This window comes from Equus przewalskii, chromosome 5 (genome assembly GCF_037783145.1).
Source record: "Equus przewalskii isolate Varuska chromosome 5, EquPr2, whole genome shotgun sequence".
NCBI lineage: Eukaryota > Metazoa > Chordata > Mammalia > Perissodactyla > Equidae > Equus > Equus przewalskii.
This window is the reverse complement of record NC_091835.1, coordinates 60,319,565-60,341,531: the sequence shown is the minus strand read 5'-3', so window position 1 is coordinate 60,341,531 and position 21,967 is coordinate 60,319,565. Positions and strand designations below refer to the sequence as shown.

General features: G+C 35.5%; 1 protein-coding gene across 3 annotated transcripts in view; it reads right to left on the bottom strand.

Annotated features, from left to right (window-relative positions):
* LRRK2 (leucine rich repeat kinase 2) overlaps positions 1-21,967 on the bottom strand; it is a 134,361-nt gene that overhangs the window by 92,528 nt on the left and 19,866 nt on the right. For all 3 annotated transcript variants that reach the window (XR_011540042.1, XM_070619407.1, XM_070619406.1), the window contains exons 8-14: positions 19,158-19,277; positions 18,272-18,414; positions 18,099-18,178; positions 16,633-16,739; positions 12,681-12,810; positions 10,273-10,397; positions 5,398-5,510 (exon numbers count right to left, since the gene is read on the bottom strand). Coding sequence is in view for 2 of the 3 variants with exons in the window: in XM_070619407.1 (XP_070475508.1) it covers positions 5,398-5,510; positions 10,273-10,397; positions 12,681-12,810; positions 16,633-16,739; positions 18,099-18,178; positions 18,272-18,414; positions 19,158-19,277 (818 nt within the window). In the remaining variant the exon portion in view is untranslated. The remainder of the gene's footprint in view (positions 1-5,397; positions 5,511-10,272; positions 10,398-12,680; positions 12,811-16,632; positions 16,740-18,098; positions 18,179-18,271; positions 18,415-19,157; positions 19,278-21,967) is intronic.

The window sequence follows — 21,967 nt, the reverse complement described above, 5'->3', positions numbered from 1 at the left end:
TTATTACATGTGATGGAGCTCAAATAAACTATTCGATAATTTCCAATAGTGGTATTTGATTTCTGAGTTTCATATATTTGAAAAAATATATATGCAAATACATACAATATGTATATATGTATGATATTTACAAGCTTTCAATGGACTTTCTTTCATTTATCAAATGTTCTATATTGAAAATAGTGATTTATTGCACTGCTTTTCAAATGGCGATTAAAATCAATGTACTAGTTTATACTTAGTAAGTGTTGTCCAAATGAAATTTTTGGAAGTGTAAATGGAAGGACACCTACAGACATTAATTAGAAACATTCTATTACCTATACTCTATAATTTTCCAAAATTTTTTTTCAGAGAATACATAAGCAATTAAAATGGTTTCTCTAATAAATGAGATAGCCAGCTCAACAGAAAAATGCCCACACCAGCCTCTTTCCTAGCTGCTAGCTAAGTCGACCGCAATTCAGAAAAACTTTCCAGGAAAAAAACAGATTGAATGTGTAGCTAGAAAGAAGACACCATTCTCCAAGACTAACACTGAGATGTATCCTAATAAAGTGGATGGATTTCAAGAAATAGAATCCTTTGGGCAGCCAGGTAAAAGTATCAAGTCATTTAAAAGTGAGAAAAAAATCAAGCTGGCCTCAGACTTCACTAAAACATTCAGTACTAGAAGACTGTGAAAGATCTACGAAGTTTTCAAAGAAAGAAAATAAAACCCCAATATCTTACCACCAGCCAAACTGTTTTTTCAAGAGTCCAAATACAAAAACAACAACAACATTAAAATGTTCTAGGGGGGCTGGCCCGGTGGCCTAGTGGTTAAGTTCGCGCGCTCCGCTGCAGGCGGCCCAGTGTTTCGTAGGTTCGAATCCTGGGCACGGACATGGCACTGCTCATCAAACCACACTGAGGCAGCGTCCCACATGCCACAACTAGAAGGACCCACAACGAAGAATATACAACTATGTACGAGGGGGCTTTGGGGAGAAAAAGGAAAAAATAAAATCTTTTAAAAAAAAATGCTCTAGAATGAACCCTTTTTAAAGAAACTCACACAACTATAAGATGAATGAAAAAATTATAACAAAAGGATTTGCAGTGAACACTGAGTGCATTTAGCTGTAGGAAGAAGACGGAAACAAACTTAGGAAGAATGGTTATAGAGCTGAATGTAACCATTTTAAACCTTGTCCATGTAAAATTAATGTATTGAACAAAAGTTGGAGAGAAAACAGGTAGAGATAGTGGAAGACGGTGGGAATACTTCGATTTCCTCACTTTTTATAGCCAGAGGTCAAAAGATACTTTTAAATCTAATAGTAATAACATTAACTGACATTTACTGAGTGCACACTATGTGCCAGGCACTGTACTGAGTATGTTACACGAATTATCTCACAAAAATCTTCATAATAACCCTAAGTGAAAAACAATTTATTACCTCCATTTTATAGATAATGAAATCAAGACTTTAAGCAATTTGACAAGGATACATTAGTCTATAGGGGGGTGAAGTCGGATTCAAGCCCAGATATCATGATTCCAGAACCCATAAACTTAACTATTAGAAAATTTTGTACAGCTAAAGCTACAAAAGCAAACACTATATCATCTAACTTAACTGAGTGATAGAGGGAGGGAGAAGACATAAGGAAGTGGAAATATATCAATTTCATCAAAAAGTGTGCATAACGTGTTAACATATATGAAGGAAAAAAATGGGTACCTGGGTGATACATTCACATTCATGGAAAATTGAGCTTTTTCCCTAGCAATATATTAGGAATCTCACCTAGTTGTTATTAATCCCTACACAGAATTATATAATTTGGAAGCAATATAATTTAATTAGGATCTATTGATAGGGATTGTATTGTCAAGACAGACTAAATTAAGCCATAGAAACAACCCCAAAATTTCATAGGCTGAAAAAGAAAAGGTTTGATTCTTGTTCATGTTTCACGTGTGTTACAGGTCAGGAGGGGCCTCTGCTCATCACAGTCACTCCAGGACGTCTGCGGATGGAGCAACCACCATCTCAAACATTACAGGTCATGGTGTCTGAAAGATGCCTCACCAGCAATTAATGTTTGGTCCAGAAATGACAAACGTAACTTCCACTTACAACACCTTGGCCCAAACTAGTCACATGATCCAATCTAACCACAAAGGGCCAGCAGATACCATCCCAGAATCACCAGAAGGTGGAGAATTGAAAATATTTGGCAAACAGCACCAATGATTACCATGTAAGTATTTAATTTGTTGCCCCATTTTTCTTACTACAAATAATGCCACAATGAACATTCTTGTCTAAAAATTCTTTGCATACATGTCCAGGTATATCTATATTATAAATCCTCAGAGGAGAATTGCTGGTCAGAAACTATGTTCATTTTAATTTTGATAGATATTTCTAAATTTCCCCTAACAAGGTTTTTCTTTTTTTAATTTGCATTTCTTTAAAAATGATCATCTTTTCATATGTTTATATGCCATTCATTTTTACCTTTAAATCTCATCCATCTTGAATGTGCTTTGGCAGAATGAATAAGGTAAATATGCAGTTCTCTTTGCTTTCCTCAAACGGCTGCAGAGTTAGTTGTTTCAACACAAGTTTCTGAGCAATCCATCTTCCACTCGATGGTTGAGGAATATCATATACAAACTGAACATCTGCATTTGAGTCTATTTCCTGAATCACCATTATGTGGCATTGATATATCTCCTCCAGTGCCAATGTCACACTATTTCAATTAATAAAGTTTTATAATACGTTTGATAATCTGTTGGTGTTAGGCCACATTGATTATGCTCTTTTTCAAAATTCTCCTGGTTATTCATGCATATTAATCATTTAATTGATTTTCTCATAATTTTATTCAAGCTTACCTAGTCCAAGAAAATATCACTATTTTATTAAAGGTTTATACATATAGATCAATTTTCATGTTTTAAAAATTGTCATTTTATAAAAAAAGGTATACATTTCATATGTTCAACTCTTGTACTTCTTAGCTGAGTTTCATAGTTTTCTTCAGCATAGTCTATAAACTTTTTTTTACTTTATTCTTATGTAACTTCTCATTGTTATTGTTGTTGCTTTTACAAATGGGCTCTTTCTTTCACTACATATTATTTACAATTGAAATAAATATCTTCAATATTTAAACTAGGTACATTTTCTCCAAGGTTTTTGTGACACACACAAGCTCTTCGATTTGTGTCCCATTTAATCAGAAGATTGGTTTGACTTTATAAGTTCCCTGGCTGAAGACAACAGCAATGTTACTGCATACAAAACATGGATGCAGACAAAACAAAACGGTGAGAGTCTTATTTTCTACTTTGTTCTCCAGAAACAATACTGGGCAAATGGATCTCTCTGGAACAGGTGACTGCAAGTTTGCATGTGTGGAAAAAGCCAAAAGGATCAAGCATAAATGGAATCAATGTTCCAGACAGATTTTAACTTCAGCCTGAATGTTACTGGAATTTTACATATATCAAAACATTGATCCACATTAATAAATACTTTTCATAGTCTTTGCATTGTAAATCTTAGTCGAATCTCAAATTCTGCCTTATTTGGAATTCTGCTTTCCAAGAATAGACTTAGTTTTAATGGCAATTCATTTCCTGTGTCTGTAGTATTTGGACCTAAAATCTCTAATGCTTTGTAACATTTATTCAGAGTGAGACAAGTAATCATAGAATCTTAGAGCTAAAGGGATACTTACATTTATCTTTCAGAGCATTTTTTATCAACCGTGGTGAAGGATTAAGGGAATGACACAGGGGAGACTTTTTTTAAATAAAACATTGTTACTTCTGTTTCCCCATCACCTTAACTCCCTGCCCCAAAATGACAGTCACTCTTTAGTGAGATGCTATGTGTTCTTTTTCAGAAGTTGGCATGGGAAAAAAGGAAGGCAGGGCGATTCTCAACCACTTCTCCTGGGATTATATAGCAAAAGAAAGTAAGACCTGGGAGCCGAGTGAGTTTCTCAGCATCACAGTACTTAAGGGCAGAACTGGGATTCTTGACTCCTTTACATCATTCCACTATATTACACTTGTATTCAGGAACTTTAGAAAAGATGAGCTAACTAGAATCAGAGTTATCTATAAGGCTTTTCTGGTACCTCCTGCTTCTCACTAACACATACCACGAATAAAGTTAACTGCTCCCTCCTCTATGTTCCTAGAATACTGTTCATAAAGCTCGTATAGCTCTTAAGTGCTAATGTACAACAACTAGTTTTATGCAGGGCTATTATTCCCCTACCCAGATTATGAGACTCAGGACACACGGGTACAAAACATAGTCATTTTTGTTTTCCCAGTGCCTAACACAGTTCCTTCCACATACTTATATTCACCAAATATTTCTGGAACTAAATTCAATCCATTGCTATACTCAAGAATCATATTAAGGTTTGAGTAAAAATGACTCAAATATATCACAGACCATTACATTATAAAGTTCAGTTTAAACTGGATTTCAAAGGAGATCTCTCTGCAGGCTATTCTAATTAATTCATGACATTTTTCAAAGAATACTAAAAAAACCACATGGAATCATTGCCATTAGTTACCTTGACTGCTCTCTTCCTTTCATGAAAACACTGACCCTAATTACTCCTTACATTTTTACTCTTATATCTTTTATAAAGAACCAATTCATCTTACGTTAAACTTCTAAACCATCTTAATTCCTTCTTACGTTAAACTTCCAAACCATGTTAATTCCATCAATACCTTTTGTATTGCACAATATCAACATAATTCCCATCTTTCCCCCTTTCATACTAAATAAGATTATTGATTATATTAATGATAATAGATTATCACAAATGTACATAGATATCTAAATACCTAAAAATACGGAGACACAATGCACACCAAACCATTTCAGAGGTTATCGTGAGGAAAGCAATGAAAATAAGCACAGGGAATCAAAGAAGACTTTAACGTTGTTCCTTGTGTCTTCATGGATTGAATGTTTCAGCATAAGACCAGAAAAGAAAGACAGCAACTGGGAGGAGAGACAGAAAAGACAGCAGCCATAGCTCCTGACATCATTTATCAGCCTTAGCTGCTCATCTAGTTCTCCGGATCTCTTTCTGATTGAGCAGACTCGCGTGGACTTATGTTCCTAGCAATCAAAAGAACTTGTCCCAGTCTGTGGCTGACAGCGCACTTCCCGTAGCTGGAATGGCACATCTCTTCACCCTCTTGATCCCTATTGTCTTTTTATGGCTCTAACCACAAAACTTCCTACTATCATAGGAAACACAAGATGGAAAACTTAAACTAAAAAAGCTCTCCGAGTTCTCCAAATTTCATATTCTTGTTAACAATATAAAGGCAGAAAACCGAAATCATACATACCCTGTTCAAAGCTGCAAGGACCAGTTTGTGAAGATCATTCCGGAAACACTGCTTTTTAACCATATTTAGTTTCTGTTGATATTCAGTATCTTCCCTGGATTCTTCTGGCATGCCTAAATGCAAAAATAGGTAAATAAATGAATGCTTTTCTCATGAACAGCTGAACAGATTGTCACTTGTTATGAACGATCATAATTAATCCAATAATACACATTTGTACTCTTTTCTAATACATGGCTCCTTATCAAAGAAATAACCCCTTGCTTTAAGGAATTTATAAAAATAGTTCATCATTAAATATAAAATAAATACAGCGTGTATGGATGTTTACTGAATTTAAAGGAGCAAGAAGTTATATGGTAGAGGAATTTTCTGCAGCAAACAATCTCTTTTTTGTATGAATAGGCTGTACTTGTGCAAGAAACTAGAAGATTTTTATGCAACAAAGGACTACTTGAGAAAAGCTCAAAGTTATTTGGACTACAACACAAAAAGGTCAGATATGAAACATAGGCATAAAAGAGCAGCTGGAATAACAGTGAAAAGAAAAAAGATTTGTTTCAGCATTACGATGGTAAAGAGCATGTGATTTTATTAAAAGTCCTCTAAGGTTGTATAATAGTATTGAGTTATTTAAAGGGGACATACTCCTTATTAAGCTACATTGTAGCTGAACTATCCCAAAACTGTTGAAAAAACTGGAAGTAAAAAAAATTGGTCATAGAATACAATATATAAGCAAAATTATGAATGAATGACGCTTCCAAAACCTAAGGCTATAAAAATAATTATTCATAAACAATTACTTATAATCTTTGACTTTGATAATTTGTATTAAAACAAACTATAAATTGGCTGCATAGAGCTTTTCATTTAACAAAAATTTGAATGCCAACTACATGCCAGGGATTATGCTACATGCTAGGAATACCACAGTGAACAAGACAGGCTGGATTCCCACCCTCCTGGATCTTTCAGTCCTTGTTTTACAATCAATTCAAAAAAGTTCTAACATTCACTACAGCTGTATGACCTTGAGCAAGTCACTTAAACTCTCTGTGTCTTCATTTTCAGTGACCAAGATCACATTAATTTCTGAGGCTGCCCATTACAGCACAAGCAGATGTGACTACTAAAAGTAGGCCTGTTAAGTAGTAAAAACTTCATGCTACATGTAATGGGTCTCATTACACATCTTTCTTATCTGTCGTAGACACGTTTCTTAAGACCAAATGAACATTCTCATAAATTTCATCTCTGGTCTTTGTTATATCACTTGAGGTTGTAGTATCCAGGATGGATAGAATTTCCTTTCCACATAACAGTTCTTTAAATTGTATGGACTCCAAACGTTTGAGGGCAGGATCCATAACCTAGTCATCTCCAGATCTCCAAGAGTTCCAAGTACAACGCTTTAGATATAATACTTGTTCAAAAAATGTTTGTTTCAAAAATGTATATATAAAATGTAGACGTAAAACTCCTTACTCTGGAGTCAGGCCACATGTTCAAAATCTGCCTCCATTATATAAGCTGTGACCTTAAATTCTGCACATTTTATGCCTCAGTTTCATCATTTATAAAATGGGAAAAACAAAAAAAAAGAAAAGTAGTATTTGCTTTATGGGTTGCTGTAAGAATTTTAAAACTTAATATACATAAAGCACTTCAAATAATGCCTGACACATTTTAATTCCTCCATATTGTTAGGTATTATTATTATGACTTATAAATGAGCGTGTTTTAACAGTTTTTGTATCCTCCTGTGGCATCTCTTCTCTAGAGTAAACAAATTCAGTTCCTTTTATTGCTCTTATGGTTGCAGTTTTGTATTTATTATCACTTTCCTCTACGTACTTCCCAATTTGCCTATGTCTTTTCTTAATGAATTTTACATTATTTCCTCTAGCACTTGCACTAAGTCAAGAAAGTACAAGTCAAATTATGTGTGTGTGTGTGTGTGTATATATATATATATATTTTTTTTTTGGGTGAGGAAGATTGGCCCTGAGCTAACATCTGTTGCCAATCTTCCCCTTTTTGCTTGAGGAAGACTGTCGCTGAGCTAACATCTGTGCCAGTCTTCCTCTATTTTATATGTGGGATGCCACCACAGCATGGCTTGATGAGTGATGTGTATGTCCATGCCTGAGATCAACCTGTAAACTCCAGGACACCAAAGCAGAACATGTGAACTTAACCATACACCACTGGTCCAGCCCCATCAAATAATGTTTTATTAAAAGAACTGAGTCTTTATTATTTTATTAAAGCAACCAGCTCAATCACTTCAATAAGTTATTGTTATAAAAAAGAGGAGGAAGCAACAGTACGAGACTGAAAGAAGCTTAAGACACGTAACACCAAATGCAGTATGTATTCCTGAATCAGGTACTGAATTATACAAACTTGCTGTGCTGCACATCTTTGCTACAATTAAGGAAATCTGAAGATAGTCTAGTTAATAAATGAGTACATGGACATCTAGATACTTTATAAGCATCTCAATTTAGCATGTTCAAACAAGACTCATATTCAATCTCAAAATTACTGGGGTACTAATACCATAGTTATTCACTGGTATACAGAATGGTGTCGTATGGCGGGGATGGTAATATGGTATGGTAGCCTAGAGCAAAGTAGATGGTGAAGCCTTTACCTAATAGAGAAATGTATTTATATATTGATATGTTTATAAAATGTGTCTATTTAGATGTATTTCCCTACATATAGTATAACCATCAGTTATAAAATTATTTTCAAGAGCACCCATTTAATACATCTAAACATCATTGTAAAAAACATCATTTACTTTATCATTTAATACATCTAAATGATTACTGACTATCAATGTTGCTTCAGGGTCAATATAAGAACAATAATAGAAAAGAAATATTATATTCAAGACTTGTTTTTGAACTCAGTCATGCATTGCTTAATGACTGGGATACTGCCGAGAAATGCGTGGTTAGGTGATTTTGTTGTTGTGCGAACACCAAAGAGCGTACTTACACAAACCTAGATGGTATAGCCTACCATACACCCAGGCTATACAGCACTAATCTTATGGGACCACCATTGTATATGTGGTCCATCGTCGACCAAATGTCTTTATGCAGCACATGACTATAAAAGACTATTATTTTATTAACTAACATACTTGGCTCTGAATGTCTTTTGATTATCTTTAAAACTCAAAACCATCCTTGAAAGAATAAGGCTGACAACTTTAAGAGTAATCAAAGGGGTTTTGTTTTATTTTGTTTTTACAATCTTCAAACAAAATTTAAAAACTTACGTTAATATTTTCAAGCAAAATTATGTCTGCTAAATTATATCTCAAAAGTTGACTGACAACTGTGAATGAGACACCGTGATTCAATTAGAAAACTATTGCTTGAATGGCTATTTTTGTTGAAGGTATGAAGAAAGACCTCTCCTTGAAAAAATGTATACTCTTATACTGAGTACACTCTTTATACTCAGAAACATTAAAGACCTATGACTACAGATAATGGTAGATTTGGAAAGAATTCATTTAAAAAGGAAAAAAACCCAAAAGAACTGGGAATTCTACAGAACAACAACAAAAATAACATTCCTGATATTCAGTAGTCAGAAAGTCACGTCATATGTATCTCCAAACCATCTCTCAGGTCCATCTGCTGCTCTGTTTCCATTGCCCGGCCCCACCATGTCCCACCAGCCTATCATGGCCTCCAACCCAATCTCCCTATAGGAGGCTCTCTTCCTGCCACTCATCCTCTACACCACACTTCTATTGTTATAAATTTCAGATTTGGTCATGACACTACAATTTTTCAACACCTTTAATGAATTTGAATTGACTTCTGTTAAAAAGCACAAATTGCTCAGCATTAAATTCTAGTCCCTTGACTTTCAGTCCTCTGCCTGTCCTTCCACATTCATCGCCGGGCACTGCTCTCCTCTGCTCCACCCTTCACTCAACCCAGAACACGTGCATTTTCTCCTTCTGCTTGAAATGTCCTTCCCTGCCTTTCTACCAGGTCAGCAACATATTTTATCACCCTTCAACCTCAATAACATAATCTCTGACCTATTCCTTTGAATAAATTACTTGTGTCTCCATCAATATTCTTAGCCTTTTATACATTTATCTATAACAGCTCGTCACATCCTGTCTGGTAATTAATTATTCACATATCCGTCTACTTCTAAGCTCCTATAATAGTACAGTCATGCTTTTTTTCCTTTAACTTGTATACTTTTGCAGTCATCACAATGTTTAGAACACAAGAGGCACTTAATAAATATGTGTTGAATGAACGGAGGATCAGATATTTTAAATGGGCTTTGGAGGACAGATAAGGTCACAAGAGATGTAAGTAGGAGGTAAAGAGGAGGAGGATGGAAGCTACTGAAATTAATGAGTAAAAGCCACAAGGTTATATTTGAGAAAGAGTCATTCAACCACAGAGCACAACAAGAACTTGGAAGAGCCAAGAGAGGAAGTGTGAAAATTAGTTAGCTGTTATTATAGTGCAGACAAGAAAACAACACCACCCAAAAAACTTGGACTTCTCGATGGCAACAGAAATAGAAAAGAACTATCAAAGATGGACACTCTCCTTGGAAATAAATCTCCACACTTTAATTTCAGTTATTTCTTATATAAATAAATGATTGAATTTTCTCATTAAATTTTCTTATAAATTAATCTGAGCCTTCTACATCATCATTTTCCTCTATTCTTATTTTTGGGTTAGTAGAAAGATTTGCATTTGGTTGACAAAAACTGGTCCTTTAATTTTTGCCTAGAAAGTTGATATTTCATGAAAAGTCAAAAACTCATTTAAATTCCTATCTCTTCCCACAATCAATTATAGAACTTACCTGGAACTATGAAATGTAAAATAGCTCGAAGTGCCTCCAGCTGCACTGACAATGACGTCTCATGACTTTTCATAACTGCCATTATTTTGGGGGCCACTGCTGCCATTGTATCCAGGGAAGGGTTACTGGAGATAGAATACTGAAATGCTTATTAAAAGTACAACCTGATTCCATTGTGCAAACACCAATGTGAAACAAGTGCAGGAAAACAGAACCAATATATTCTATCAGAAAAAGCTATACGAAAATACATTTGAATTCAGTAATATGAGCATATACACTTTTAATTGTTGTTTAATTAAACTTTGTTCTCAAGAAGTTGAATTCACAGTAACCCGGGAATTACTCTACTATTTAGTTTCACAAAACTAAAACTTCCTTCTGATCTACACATGGGTCATTGGCAACAAGCCTGGAAAGTAGGTGTTATCCTCTCCATTTTCCAAATAAAGAACTTAGATTGAGAGAGGTTAAATATCAAGGTCTTATCATGAGGAGGTGACAGAGCCAGGGCTGGAACGTAAACTCACCTGACCCCCAAGGCACAGCGTCTTTACATACCAACCTGCTTCCAGAGTAACACCTCCGGACTTGTGATATGGTATTCTTAATGCATTTTATTTACATTAAAATTTTGGTTTCTCTAAAGCATTTCAGCTATTCTTTCTTTTACATATGAATAAATGCCACTTGACGAGATGTCAGAAGGTACTAAGAACTTTCATACGGGCAGTCCTTGCTTTGCACAGTGGCATGTTAACTGAAACTGGTACACATCAGAACTATGTCCTTGCTTTGCACGGTTCTGTGGCCATTGAGATACTGTCCCTCTTTTCCACCTTAAAGCCCCAGTTTAAACACATCCCCTCTGTGTAGGCTCCCCTCTTTTGGTCACCCCAACTGGGTTCACTCTGCTCTTACCATTGTCTTTTTACACACCCCTGCCATTGCATTCTCACACTGGATTGTAATGATCTGTTTACATATCAGTCTCCCCAACTGGACAATGAGTTTTTTAGGGGCAGACACACTGTCATAGTCAATTTTAAATCCCCAGGCCTGGAACTTTACACATTTTACATATGAGGAAACAGCCAGAAACATTAATTGCCCAGAATCTACAGAATCTTAAATTGTAGGTTATTCACTGTGGTTTTGCCTCATTTATAAAGATTCACACTTCCAGGACCATAAAAATCACCATTTAAGATAAACTTTTCATTTAAATATCCAAGAGCAACATTTAAATAAGAGAAACATGACTCAAAGATCTGATATACACATAAACAGAAACAGATCAGCTGGACTGATGTTAAAAGCAATGTAACCCCATTCCTTATTAGTCTATAGATGTGTTACATACAGTTTGTCATGCTATATGCATTTCATTTATATTTACTTAATAATAGTATTAATAATAATAGCTATGATTTATTGAGTGCTTAAAATGTACCAGGTATTATCCTAATTCCTTTGTAAACATTAATTTATTTAACCCTTACATTATAAACTTATAACCTATGAGGTTATTATTATTATTCCTCTTTATCAATGTGGAACCTGAAGTTCAGAGATCAAAGAGTTGGCTCAAATTAGTGGGAAAGCCGGGACATAAAATCAGTTTTTACTGCAATATCTGTGCCATTTATTTTTTCATTTACCCATGACAGTTTCCTGTACAGCCTCTTTTTTGTTGGAAATTTACTCAGACTCGGCCAAAGTTACTGCACATTCTTTGGACTAATAAAATGCAAAAAGGCACTGAGCATATCCTGCAGGGGACACCTTCTGTATGTAATTCAGTTTTAGTTTTTTAAACAGGTTTTTTTAAGCCAGCATTCTGTGCCCCCTCCACTCGCCAACCCCCCCAACCCCACCCCGTTATCCACTGTCAGACCTGGTTCTGTTGTGCCACTAACCAGCCATGTAATTTTTACCTCTCTGGACTTGTACTAGACGTGACTAAAAGCTTTCCCAGCTATGGAATGAGAGCAGGAAAAGACGACTAAGGTTACTCAAATGAAGGAACAATCATAAATATTAGTTGTGAAAAAGCAACAACAAGAAGCCGTATCCTGATTTTATCTTTTATACCTTTCACACTTACACAATAATTTGAAAAACTGTTTATGGTTATGTGCTGTATAATTGTCACTGTTCAAAATGGAGTCAACATCAAGCATGAAGCACAAAAGCAAACCTTCGGCATATTGATACAATCTCTACCCTCCCTTTCAATATTCAGATAAAATAAGTCTATGATATCAGTGATACAAGATTATATTATACAGTTTCAATCTTCAAATGCCTTATGTTTTTCTTTTCATTCTTAGGAATATGCTTGAAATATTGATATTCTACCTGATCCAATATTATATATTCTGCATAAGTTCATGCATCTCTATTACCTTCCTTCAAATAGATGATCTAGCATTTTACAGCCACTTTCAGCCACTTCAGGGGAATGTATGTGCTTCCGCATTAACTCCAATACGTTCAGGTATATTCCTTTTGACAACAGGATTTTTCTGAAATTAACTACAAGATTTTTTTAATGTTACTTGTAGAAATGAAAGCACATCTTCATAACTTTGCAATAACACAGAATATTAAGAAGTCCAAATTCATAGGAAAGTATATACAAGTACATTATGTAATTTCTATTTCATTGACAATTTACAGATCATTAATGTTTATTTCTTTAAAACATATACCAGTTCCAATTTTTTCACATTTATTAACCATTCATTGAGGTTTTAATTTTCAAAGTTTTATTCACAGAGAAGACTAGTTCCAGTATAATCACCAAACCCCAGTCCATATGAAAGGACTGTTTTTTGCAGAAAAATGTTTTAAAATAATGCCCTCCAAAAGAAGAATGAAAGCTAAATTTCATTCCAATATTTAAAACAATTCCACAAAATAACTGCACTTATATAGAGCTAAGATCGCTAGGTATACTAGACACTACTGATGTGGGAATAAGTTACAGGGGCATGGAGACATTGACTATCCTCCCAGCTTTTGGGGGACAGGGGATGTTGGGTAGGGGCAAGGGGCTGGAACCAGGTTGGGTTGCCTTCAGCCTTGAGTTCCTTTCTCCATTTACCCCAGGGGACTGTACAAACATTATCATTTCTACGTATGCCACCATGTGCAAAGGGATGGAAAGCACTGATATAGAGCATAAATAATTACATACTTTCACAAAGTAATGCCAAAGCTTAAGAAACACACAGATATGCTTTACAACTGATTTTACATTATAAGCGGAAAAGTAACTATATCCCAGCAACAATGATTACAAAATAATTTTCCTCTTCATAGTAAACTTCCTTCTCTAAATGCAAACCCAACGTCTTAAAGTTTCCATATAGATATCAGTTGTCTTGAAGTTGCAACATAAATATCAATTCCAACATTATACACTATAATTCAACACTTTGAGAGTGGCAGAAAGGGAAACTCAGAAAGTTTGAACCTAAGTACTGTTTTGAACAATGAGTTATCAATTTCAAATTTGGAAAGAAAGAAAAAACAGGGCAAAACTCAGAAATAAGTGGAAGTGACATACACATTCTAAATTACTGCCCAAATCTGAAAACTCATACCTTTTAAAGACATCCAGAATATCACACATTAAAATATGACAAGGAGTTGGTTATTTCACTTGGTCACATCAGAAGATTTAATAACCCCTCCTAAAGTGGCTAAATTCTAACCAAGGAGATATACTTTGAACGACAGAAGTCATTCTGGACCAGCAGTTTTCACATTTTAAGTGTGGCTCTGAATCACCTGGGGGGAGGGCTTGTTAGAACACAGATGCTGGCTCCCAACTATAGAGTTTATGATTCAGTAAATCTGTATGTGGCCCTAAAATTCACATTTTTAACAAGTTCCCAGGCAACTTTGCTGATCCAGAGACTACACTTTAAGAACCACTGTCCTAAACATTAACCCAATTTAAGACTTGAAAAACTGAGAATAGAAATTTCATCAAACACTAGACCTAGGAGAAGAAATCACATCACGGAGTCACTTCAGAGTTTACAGAAAATTTTACACATTTCATCTCATTTACCAGCTATCTACATAATACTCTTGACCCCATGTATTCCATTTTAGTGATAAATTATCTGCCTTAAAAGGCCAATAACAGTATGCAACTTTCCTCAGGTCTTTACTTCAATAGTCACCTTCTTTCCTAGCTGCCTAGTCACAATTTCTCCTCTGACCCTTAACATATATTCTCCATCTTTGCTTCATTTTTTTTCTTAGCTACCTCATATGTGATATATTTTATTTAGTCTTCTTATCTGTTTTCCCCACTAGAGTTTAAGCTCCGTGAGCCTGGGATGTCTATTTAACTGATGTATCCCAAGTGCCTGGGGCATTGTCTAGTATATAGCAGAAGCTCAATAAATATTAGCTTAATTAATTAATTAAACATGAAAAACGTCACACAGATGTTTGAGCCTTTGCCTTGGGACCACCATGGTAGAACCCAGTTCTTCTGGCTTCCAATCCAGTCAGTTTTCTAGAAAATCGTATCCAGCCCAGCACACCCAGTGTTCCCAAGCATCTCTCAATGAGAAGTTGCCCACAAAGGTTGGTGAACAAGCTGCTCAGGTTCTTAATATTCTCCCAAAGCAGAACTCCAAGGACAATACAAGGGATCTGAGGCAGTTTACCTGGCAGATGGCCAAGAACAAAGAAGTAAGGAGTCAAAAGAGCAGAGAACTGATTCTGAACAAAGAAATCAAGACTGACTCCAACTGTAACGAATCCTCAGACACCATAATAAGAAGCAGTCCAAATCTCACAAAAGCATGGTTGTTTTGCTGGCATATCAAAGACATTTCTAGATGGTTAAGAATTACAGCACCAACACAATGTTGTTTGTACATGGCAAAGGTTGGTCTCCTCTTAGGTGCCTCACACAAAAGTAGCCAAGTCTGGTCCTCATTCTCAGGACTGAGATCCCTATCCAGGCCTCTGCACAGTAGAAGACGGGAGATTCAAGATGAGCAACACCCCTTTCCTATCACTCCTATTCTGATTCATTATCCCCAAGGGCAACTCCTGCTTCTAATAGCTCTTGCCAGCCCAAGCCTTTTATTTATTTTTTTTTTTTTAAGATTTTATTTTTTTCCTTTTTCTCCCCAAAGCACCCCAGTACATAGTTGTATATTCTTAGTTGTGGGTCCTTCTAGTTGTGGCATGTGGGACGCTGCCTCAGCGTGGTTTGATGAGCAGTGCCATGTCCGCGCCCAGGATTCGAACCAACAAAACACTGGGCCGCCTGCAGCGGAGCGTGTGAACTTAACCACTCGGCCACGGGGGCAGCCCCAGCCCAAGCCTTTTATTAAAGTGTCAACAGAGAGGTGGAGTGAGAAAGGAGGAAAAGGAAGAAGAAGTGAGTTTTCCTCTTGATTTGACTTAAATAAAAGCATAAACGTGCATGATGTGGTTTCTTTACTCCTCTCACACTATCCAGGTTCTCTACTAAACGCTGGTGCTAACACTGGTCTCTGTTTCAGGTTTTTAGTGTTTTTCTCTTTTTTCCTCCCTCCAAAAATATCCTACAAGAGCTGCCAAGTCCCAATGCCTTTATGATGAGTTTCCTCCCCAGGCTTTCTGGCAGTATTTCCTGTTCATGGGGGCCGGAATCCGAACAGCCGGACCATCAGTTTTAAACTTCAAGAGTCCTTCCAAAGGTATAACAGCCATTTTTCTCTCCTTCATAATGCAAAGCTACAAGATTTACATACAAAGGACTATGTTCAAAAAAAATTTATAATGGACAATTTTACCAGATTTTAAAATGGTGAATCTCTCTCTACCCATTGCATTTCTAGCAAGTTTTCCAAAGAAAATAACAAGAACAACATATAAAGGAAAGTGGAAAAAGTAACCATTTGATGTTTATTATATGCACCAAAAAAATTAAAACTCACTGGACGCAAGCTAAAGTCCATCAACAAGAAATTGGTTTATAAAATAAAATATAGGCGTACATTGGGAAACTACACAGCCATTAAAAATGATCCATTTATAGTGATCAACACAAAAAAGAAAAAATATAAAATTTGGTTATAAAAGTGAATAATATCTCATTTCTGCAAAAAATATAAAATACATTGTATATATTGTGCAGGAGTACATACACAGAAGACCAAAAGAAAAACATCAAAATGTTTATTTTCTTCTTTATCCTTTTACCTATATATCAATATATCTATATATCAGCCACATATATCGATATATTTGAATTCTTTACAATGTGTTGCTTTCACAACCAAAAAAATTACCACAAATGAGTTTCCTTTTATTAAAAAAATATGGTGTGCCCCTTACCGTTTTGTTCTAACAGAGTCGACAATGCATTCGCAGAGGCCTGGAAGACTTCTTTTGACGAAGAATGCATCAGCATGGAGAGCATCACTTCCCTATGAGCTGGGAACCTTTCACAAATTCAACCACAGTATGAATAGCAATCTTTTAAACAATTAGCTCAAATATTCACTTATTACTATCTAATCTCTCTAACAGCAAATAAGGGCATATAAATAACATTCTATGCACCTCCACTTACAAGAGTGAATTATAGTTAAACAATTTTATATTTAAAAGTTAGATTTAAATCCATTAAATACTAATAAATATTTGTTTCTTCCAAGTGGATATGCAGCAGAGGGGGAAAAGAGACTCAGCAGATATGCAGAGGTGCTAAGAATAAAAAGATAAAGTGAAAAAAAGAAGATTACGGAAGCAAGGAAAGGAAAAACAAAAAAAAAATCAAGAAGAAGCAGAGTGAGTTTTAAAAATGCAGAGCATGCATATATTCTCTTTTAATAATGTATTTATTTTAAAGATCTCCTACGGCTATTGAGGAATCAGTGTGCTATGCACTGAAATTTATAAACTGCAACACGAGCCTACCTTACCTTAAACTCTTAAAAAGACGGCTCAAAGTGGGATTACTAGGATGCTGGTTTAACACATAGTTTTCAAAAAAATTAGTTTCTTTTCAAAATGGAGATATTTAATTAAACAGCACCTGTGTCATTAATTCCCTTCCGATTGGCAGTGGATCACTAGGTAAACAGGTTGCCAGGATTTGAGATGTAGAATATTACTATTTAAATTTCCAAGGTAAGTCATTTAAATTTTAAAATCCGGAGTACACACAGCAAATGATACAAATATAAGCAGTTGCCTTAAAACACAAAGGCTCGTGGACATGATACACAGAACTCCTATTTACAGTTCGTATCTTTGGGAGAAAAAGCCAGTCTTATGATGCTTGAATAATGCTCCCGAAGAAAGCCTCCTCAAGAACTGACAGCTTCAAATAACCCTCTCAGGAGAAGACAGGTCAACCCTGCCACATCAAGTGAGGAATCACTACAGGACGCTTCCAACCATATCTAATTCCTCATACTGACCATCTGCTGGCTAGTCACTGCAATAGAAAAGGTCAGAGATGGCTCTGCAATTTCTATCACTTGAGATTAATTAATATGGCAGTTTTACGTGATCAGCCAGAAAATTGAAAAGTTCTTTCTCAATGATTCATAAATTACTGTGACTTTGATTCCAAATCTCTCAGTAATAACTCTCAAACACACAAACTTTTACTAACTATTAAAGGCAATAGGATCAAAATATTATATATCCACTACTGTTTTGTGGCAACACTTAAAACATAAACACCTATATCAAAAGTATTTCTAACAATAAAATTGCAGTTATGGTATTTTAAATAGGTTGATTAAAAATATAACTGAAATTTCCTATCATGCAAAATCAAAACTACTCACTGGCCGTCTTCATCTCCAATCTTCTTGTGTAAACTGTTTTGGTACATAAGGAGATTATTTAATGCCCAGCATGCGGCCTCCTGGATTAGAAGAGGAGAACAAGAAAGTTATCAAAACACACATACTGCACAAACATAAGTCTGAAAGCTATAATATTTATGAAAGAGTCCAACCTGCACATGCTTATTCTTTCTATGCCATGTTAATGCTTTGTAACAGGCTTCCAGCCAGAACAATTTCTCTTCTTCCTCCTCCTCTTCATTCTCCTGACTCTCATTCTTTTCCTCTAAGTCTTGATTTAAGAAAATGGTCTCAGCTTGAAAAAAATACAAATATATGATTTACTTACCACTTGAAAGACCAACTCTAAGTCCATATTTGAAATACTATCAATAGAGTGAGGTAGGGGCCGGTCCCGTGGCCGAGTGGTTAAGTTCGCATGCTCCGCTGTGGCAGCCCAGGGTTCGGATCCTGGGCCCAGACACGGCACCACTCGTCAAGCCATGTTGAGGCAGCGTCCCATATGCCACAACTAGAAAGACCTGCAACTAGGATATACAACTATGTACCAGGGGGGATTTGGGGAGATAAAGCAGAAAAAAAAAAGATTGGCCACAGTTGTTAGCTCAGGTGCCAATCTTTAAAAAAAAAATAGAGTTAGGTATTCTTTAGTAGTGGCCTCAGCGAATTATAAAGACCTTTTTTATATATTACTCACCTGAAAACACTGCCGTCTCATGTAGATAATGATCAAATGAGGAAGAGGGTACCAAACAAAACTAAGAGACTAGAAGAGGATTGAGAAGATTAGCTGCCCAATAACAAAGCTAAATCAAGGATGTATTTGTTGATGTATGAACTGGGAAAGGTGTACCTATCACAACTGTTAGTTCCCTCGAAAATATCCTCTACTGGAAAATGGATTGCATTAGGGCAGAAAGGGCATTTAATGCTTCCTCTCTACATAGGACTTTCTTGTTACAACATTATCTTGTCATAATGTTAACATTCAAGATCAAATGCACCTGTAAGAATTTCCTTTTCAGTACAGTTACTTACTGAGGAGTGCTAAACAGCTGAGCGCTGCGATTTGTAACGTCGCATTCTTTGAATACTGCTGCACGGCTTTCACCACAAATTCATGTACCTCATTCAGTACCAGGATATTAAAAAAATTACCTAAAAGTTAAGTGAGATATTAGCTGAATTTTCATCCATGGAACTTAAATTACCTTTGATCATATAACAGTGTTTAAATCAATAAATTTGAATAGTGATGAATATTTTTAATGACATTAAACAAAAACATTTAATTTAATTAAGGTGTTAATTAAAATAGTTTTAATTAAAATAGCTTAATACAATTGCATAAAGTTTTCAATATTTATTTCATGCAGTCATTCAATTATCAATTCCAACAGACAATGGAACCGACCAGGCAAAAAGTGTAAGTTTGGATTATATTAATTTTGTGTTCTTCAACTCCTTCTCATCATCGTCATACAAAAACAATGAGGTGCCTGTTATACGTGGCACTACAATATAGACAAAATAGCTTAATTTTCCACCTTCTAAAAGATGAGGGGAAAAAACCCTCCCTTGTCATTAAATGCTCTTGCTGAAAGAACCTTCTTCACTTACAGGAATACTGCTCAGAAAACCCACTGGCACACTTATCATTACCTGATCTTATCTACGATGATCTGAAGAAGAAAAAGAAAAGAATATTTCACCAGCCCTAACCTATCTCAGGAAGAAGTACCATGCCTTTTTACACTCATTCTTCTGAAAATCAACACATCATCCAAAAATCTAAATCCTAATGAGGAAATAATTTGTAAACGATGTTCCAGAAATATGTGCCTCATTCCATTTAGCTTATTTGTAACTCACTAACAATCACCAAGTTTGCTTCTGGGAGGAAGAATGAAACTCCCACTTAGCTATAAGTATAATTAGATGATCCCTGAGACACAAAGCCAAAATTGGAAAAGATCCTATATCACGAAAGCTTAAAGCCCACACTAAATATTAATAACGGCTTCAAAATCAAAAGGCAGTTTAACTAAGTATAGCTCTTCTTTATCAACACCATATGTTCTTGCCTCTCCCACATTCATCCACAAAGCAGACATACTCCACAGCCCTTCGTGATCTCTAGTCTTGGAGAGTCATTTCAGAAAGATTCTCTTTGACATTTACCAGCTTATCTAAACTTGGGTTGTCCCTTTCTCTTTTTTTTCCCTACAGTTATTCCCATGCCACTGCCAACAGCTGCTCTACCACTGACTGGGCGAATGCTAGTAAGACTGGCCTAATCTTACTTTCAGGCAATTTATGTAAAAATACATGGTAAATTTTATAAGGACTTTAAACGCATTAAACCCATAATTAGATTACATAATTTGACAAAATGCTATTTATTTATTGACTGTGGGTTTTAATTTTAATTTGAGGAAGAAGTTAAAAGTTTTTTTCAGCTTCTTTTGAAACAATAACAGGGACAATAAATTCTCTAGTCATTAAATGAAACACATAACAATCTGTTAAGAGATAAATGAGAGAAAAACAAGCATCCTTAGCTGAAGATCAATTTGATGGGTTTTTATTTTCGAAAAAGTTACAGAATAATACGAAACTTATAAATGATACGATAGTTTGAATGGTTTATTTAATTTCATTTGTAGAATGCCATGCACCCTTAACGTGCCATTATGGACCAGTTTGGTAACCAAGTGTCATCTCCCTAATTACGACAGTAAAACCACTTCCTCCTCTGGTTCATTTCAAGGGATTAAAGTGAACTCACATTTAACTTGTGCAAGTTGTAACTTGACTGTGGTAAGTTGCAGAACATGAAATAGAGAATTGTATATTAGTGTGCTGCTCTACTAGCTAGATTTAAGACATCAACTTTGGAATTACATTAAAACATTCTCAGATATCAGTTAGTTCGTGTAACTGTGTCCTTCTTCGTGAAAATATAATGAGTCAAAATCTCACCTGATAAAAGAGGCAAACTAGTAAATGGCCACTACATTTTAGAAGAAATGCTTTGCTTTGTTTAGGGATGCAGAAATCTGGATTTTCAGCCTGATTTCACCCCTTACTGACTACGTGATCTTGGATAAGACGTGCAGGCTTGATGAAATAGGTCCTCATCTGTAAATGTGGAGATATTTACAATATTCCATCTCCCAGGATTGTTTAAAGGATCAAATATATATATTTTATATTTGAAACTACTTTTGAAACTGAAAGATGTGCAAATATTAAGACATTATTATCATTTCTCCACAGTTTTGGTCATATAACAAGCATTAAATAAAGGCTTATCAAGGAAAGAAATAAAGTTGTACATGCAAATTAGAATTCAATTTGTAAACATTCCATTTTAACCAAAAATACTTAGGAACTTTCTCAATGCCAAAATCAATTTTTGAATTATACAGGAGATACTATAGTCATGGTTCTAGAAGTGAAAATATAAGTTGCCACAATAAAACCCTGAAAATCAGTTTTTTGAAATAGACGATCTTTTTCCCAAAGTTGCAGTGATAAAAAGCGAAATGCCCATTACGATAATCTTGATTTTGCACAAAACGTTTTCTAACGATCCTTCTTGGGAAAGGCCATCAGAAGCAATTTCCAATAGTTAATGATCCTACCTTATTTTTCACCAACCATTCATTTTTTAATGCATTTTTCTGCTCCCAAAAATATGGAGGAAATCTCCAAGGTATGTATGTGGGCGTGGGGAGGAGGCTCAACAGGGAGTTGAAACAAGAACTGTGAGCTGAAAGCAGTGGACAAGCCAGAGTAGCCTGTGGGAAAGTATGGATCACTGCGATCAACAGACTAGCCTTGGG